Source organism: Bidens hawaiensis, unplaced genomic scaffold (assembly GCF_021521415.1).
Source record: "Bidens hawaiensis isolate Kalapana, Puna unplaced genomic scaffold, B.hawaiensis_p1.1 tig00036331_1, whole genome shotgun sequence".
NCBI classification, from domain to species: domain Eukaryota; kingdom Viridiplantae; phylum Streptophyta; class Magnoliopsida; order Asterales; family Asteraceae; genus Bidens; species Bidens hawaiensis.
The window spans coordinates 108368-113188 of NW_027496332.1; the positions used below are offsets into that span (position 1 = coordinate 108368).

The 4821-nt window shown below is 39.1% G+C and overlaps 1 protein-coding gene across 1 annotated transcript; it reads left to right on the forward strand.

The window, feature by feature from the left end:
• Nucleotides 1-702: 702 nt before the first annotated feature.
• On the forward strand, nucleotides 703-2264 carry LOC143588350 (sec-independent protein translocase protein TATA, chloroplastic-like). Its single transcript, XM_077069374.1, has 2 exons — nucleotides 703-1071; nucleotides 2016-2264. Exons 1-2 carry the CDS (start codon nucleotides 754-756, stop codon nucleotides 2142-2144), a joined length of 447 nt encoding a protein of 148 aa, XP_076925489.1. The 5' UTR covers nucleotides 703-753; the 3' UTR covers nucleotides 2145-2264.
• Nucleotides 2265-4821: the final 2557 nt, after the last annotated feature.

Genomic DNA, 4821 nt, shown 5'->3' on the forward strand with positions numbered 1-4821 from the left:
AAGACGACAGTTTGCCACCTGTCAACTTACCGGTCCGGATCATGTATTTGGAGGTTATGCTATAGCATCAAAAATTTGGAATTCTATTGCTTGGTGGTTGAATTTGGATTTTCCGATTAATAAAGGCCCAAAAAGTATTATTGATTGGTTGGATTCTAATACTTGGGTGAAAAAGAGAAAAGATGTCGTCGAGACGATTATTTTTACAGCTTGGTGGATTATTTGGAGTGCCCAGAACGAAATGATTTTTAGTTCGAGTATCAAGTATAGAGAAAGCCTCTTTGATTCCATTGTTTCGGTTTCTTTTTTATGGTATTCGTCTCGTAACTTTAAACACCGTATGAACTGGGTGACGTGGCTTAAAAACCTGTTACTTAGTATGTAATTTTGTCTTGTTTCTGGTTAGAAATTTCTAACCAAAGTGGTTTTATATAAAAGTTTGCATTTCAAGAAAAAAAAGTTACCGGTCCGGTTCTATATAGCTCGACTAGTGTTTTTAAAACGTGACCGATTTTTACAGGGATTCGGTTACATGACCGGTCCGGTTTTATGCAACTTCGTAAACAAAAATCAATCAATAATTATCCACTAAAATGGCAGGATTCAGGACAAACGACGTCGTCTTACTCAACCATAAAATATGTATTGGTTCCTTTTATATCTATCTTTCCAGTCCAGTAACCTCCAATAGGCAATAACCACATCATCATCATCATCATCATCATCATCATCATCGGCCAAAACTCGACGGAAATGGCGACATCCTTCGCCGCCACAACTTTCACCGTACACCACACACCAAATCGGACTTTCTTATCAACAAAAGCCTTATCCTTTTCTTCTTCCAATTCATCTTTCTTCACCAACACCTTCAAACCCTTGACAGTCTCCCATGGAAACAACAGAAGGCCCAATAAAAAGAAAACCGGGGGGTTATCCTGCAATTGTTTGTTCGGACTTGGTGTCCCGGAGCTCGTCGTCATCGCCGGCGTCGTTGCCCTTGTTTTTGGCCCCAAGAAGCTGCCGGAAGTCGGTCGGAGTATTGGCAAAACCGTCAAGAGCTTCCAACAGGTACGTCACTTTTATATACTCCTATCTTTTTAATTATTCATAGATATATTATTATTGTCACCAATTAATGTCTTATTCACATAGTTAGGACTTAGGACTTTTAATTTTAGTTAAATATTTTGTTTTGTTTATTTTACATGTAACATTGTCAATAAATTATTTTCACTCTTTAATAATCTTAATTAAATGATTTGTGAATTACTTGTTTTGAGTCTTTTCTCCAAAGCTTCCTTATTGATTTACTTGCTTGTTTGTTTGTTTGTTTAATCTTTATGAACGTGGATATTGATAATTCCATTTACCATTTGTATCACTGTCACATAATGATGAGACTGTATTTCGTAATATGTAGGCTTCAACATTATTAGGCATGTAAACGAACCGAACGAGCACAAATGAGGGCATGCTCGTGTTCATTCATCGAACAAATTCATTTGTTCATTAATCGACCCTTTTTATGTTTATATGTACATAATATAACTACTAATGTATTTATTAAAATTCAAACGAACAAACATATACAGACAAGCATAAATGAACAGGCGTTCACAAAAAAAAAATGGACGAACAAAACATGTCTTCATGTTCGTTCGTTTAAATTGATGAACATTTTTTTGTTCATGCTTGTTCGTTTATCAAGTAAACAAACATAAGCAAACTTCATGCCGTTCATGAACGTTTAGTTCGATTACAATTTACAAGCCTAGAACTTCATGCCGAACAAACAGTTCATGAACATTTAGTTCGATTACAAGCCTAAACATTATGGATTAATTGACAACCATAAATATATTCACTCTAATTAGCATTACATATTATTTTACCTGTCATTCCTTCTAACCTTGATTTGAAGCTGTATACTTTTCTTTTCAAGAAGAGATTTTCAGGCCCGTTTAAAACTGAACCCAGTTACATATTCGGTCTAAGTATGTATGTATTTGCAGGCAGCAAAAGAATTTGAAACCGAGTTGAAAAAAGAACCTGAGACACTGGGAGAGTCTTCGGATGTAAGCGTTGTGAATGAGCAGAAACCTGAAGACACAAAAGTGCCAACCACAAAGGATAGTTTGTAGTGATGTTTTTCATAGCATTGTTGTAACATGTTTTAATGTTTGTTTGATAATCGTTCAACTCGTGTTGTTTGATAAAAGTATGTATGAGCAGTCTGTTTTTGATCTGGTTTCAGCTGGTACATACATATATATTTCGACTGTTTTCCAACAACCTGACATTACCTAATCAGACAATTCATGCATAAATAATCACGTCTAAAGTAAAATTTTATTGATACTTTCAATTTCAACATAAAAGAACTGTCTCCAGCTCCAAGTTTGTTAAACGAGGAAATTATGTTTTGTTTTCGTTTTTTATTTTATATATATATATATATATATATAAAAAGTTGTGTAGAAAAGTACTAGTATTTTGTTAAAATTGGTAATCAAAATGAATTTACATAATTCAACAAATAGGAAAACTCTTATAAGAAGAAAGGTATGATTATGATCTCACTTATAAGAAGGTAATGAGAACTTGGTTTAGGGATGGGATCTTTTTCCCGAATACCCGTATCCGCATCTGTTCAGTACCCGTACCTGTATACGTACATGTCGATTGGGTACGGGTACGGGTACCAAAATTTACTAATTATAGGTGCGGGTACTTTTGGGTACATATACGGCATACGGGTACAAGTACATGTATTATGGGTACCGGTACCCGTTTAGAATATGCAGGGACTATAATTAGGTTTTCAACACTCATAACTTAACTTTTAAGCAAGATTTTCAAAACATAATATATATTAGTTGAATAAGTTCATTCTTAATCTGTATGTGTATATTCATATATTGTGTATCGTATATTTTTATTTCATATATGTGTAATTGTGTATATCATTAAATAACATGTATTAACTTTCTCTCTTGTTTTTCCTATAGATATTAAGGAAACAATAAAAATAAACAAAGAAAAGGAAAAGGAAATGAATTTCATATTATGGTTGATTTGTTCCATTTCTAGTTTTGGTTGCGGTATTACGATTCTGGTTGTGGTATTACGGCTTTGTTATTGTAGATAATTGATTGTCGGTACCATACTGTTAGTCTGTTACCGATACCTAGTTTAATGGAGATTTTTTTAAAAAAAAAGAGCAAATGGGTATCAAAGCGAGCCCCGTACCAAAGTACCTGTACCCGTACCATATAAATCGGGTACGGGTATGAGTACCAAGATTTACTGATTCTAGGTACGGGTACTGGTACGGGTACGGTCCTGATCTCATCCATCATCCATAACTTGGTTAAGTGGTCGGTGGTGAATTCTATCTAGAGTTCAAGATTATCTAATCGGGCACTTCTTTCTTTGAAAGAATTAAAGCCAGTTGGGGCAATGAAGAGGTAGGTCCCAGCAGAGCCCAGTTGGACCCGCAAGACTCACCTTGAAGAGGGACGTCTGCGCAGAAACCAACTGGATCCGCAGGACCCACCATGCTCAGAGACGTGACGTCCTTACGCGCAGTACGCAAGCTGTTCCCGCAGGAAATGCCTCCCAATGGTGAAGGACTCCGCCTGTTCCCGCAGCTGCGGATACAAGCCATCAGGGAAGGCCACCCGCGCAGCAAGGCTACACGCACAAGGCACTTAGCTCTCAATCATTCAGTGTCACCTGAAGGAATGAGCAAAGCCGGGAACAATCCCGCACAAAGGCGGGAGGGGGAATACTCCCGCCCAACTAAGCCAGTCCGTACGATACGGGAAGATCTTCTGTACTGTACCTGACGAGGTATGGGCAAAAGATCTGACTAAAGATACGACAGCTTATTGACAACAATATGGCGAGCAGCATGCTCTTGTACTGTATGTCACTATTAGCCGCTGCCTACTCACCAACTCCTGTCATACCACGTGCATAGCCGGCAGTTGGTGGAAAAGGAATAGTACACAGCAGGCCTGGTCACTGTCAGCCGCTGCCTACCCACCAACTACCAGCAGGGCACGTGCGTAGGCCACAGTTGGTGGAACAGGAACACTATTCAGCCGGCCACACCTCCTTGGAAACCTACCTTCGGCTATAAATACCCCAAATGGTATGATCATCTCATCTTATCATATTATCATCATATTATACCTGATATCTGCTCTAGCAATCTCTTAATATATATTTATATTTAAAGAGCAATCTAGTCTGATTCTCACGCCGGAGGGTGGTCACAAGGAGGAACCCCCCCCCTTCTCAGTGACAAGCTCACGGTGTCTGTTTTGCAGGTTATCAGAAGAACCATCTTTACCGGGTCTAACCCCTCGTGGGAAACATCTATCTAACCCCCAGGTTATCCGTAATCTGCCCGGGGTCCGGTTAGTGTTTCTTCATTGGCGCCATCCGTGCATAAAAGCTAGAACTTCATTTCTTTTCAGTTTTTTCAAACTTCTGGAAAGATGGTTAAAGAAATTCCGGTAACCACAACCCCAGCTACTGGGGGGAATACCGACTACACAGTTTTTACAAACACTACCCCGGTTACCCAAGCCGGGGCAAGTGAAGTAAATTTTACGAACACTACCCCAGTTACCCAAGCTGGGGCAAGTGCAGTAAATAATCGCTCACTGGGATTCACCGATACCCAGTTAGAGAAACGAACAAGACTCCCCCGCCAAACACTCGATGAAGTTAAGGCATGGGCGGAGGCACGTCAGAGGGAATTCCAAGCTGAGTTGGACGAACGCTTGCGTTCCGTCCAACAGGCTGACG

Bases quoted from the DNA above. Each gene is read 5' to 3' on its own strand.
- LOC143588350 (XM_077069374.1), top strand. From the start codon at position 754: ATGGCGACATCCTTCGCCGCCACAACTTTCACCGTACACCACACACCA. The intron at 1,072-2,015 runs GTACGTCACTTT...ATGTATTTGCAG, and splicing joins CCGTCAAGAGCTTCCAACAG to GCAGCAAAAGAATTTGAAAC.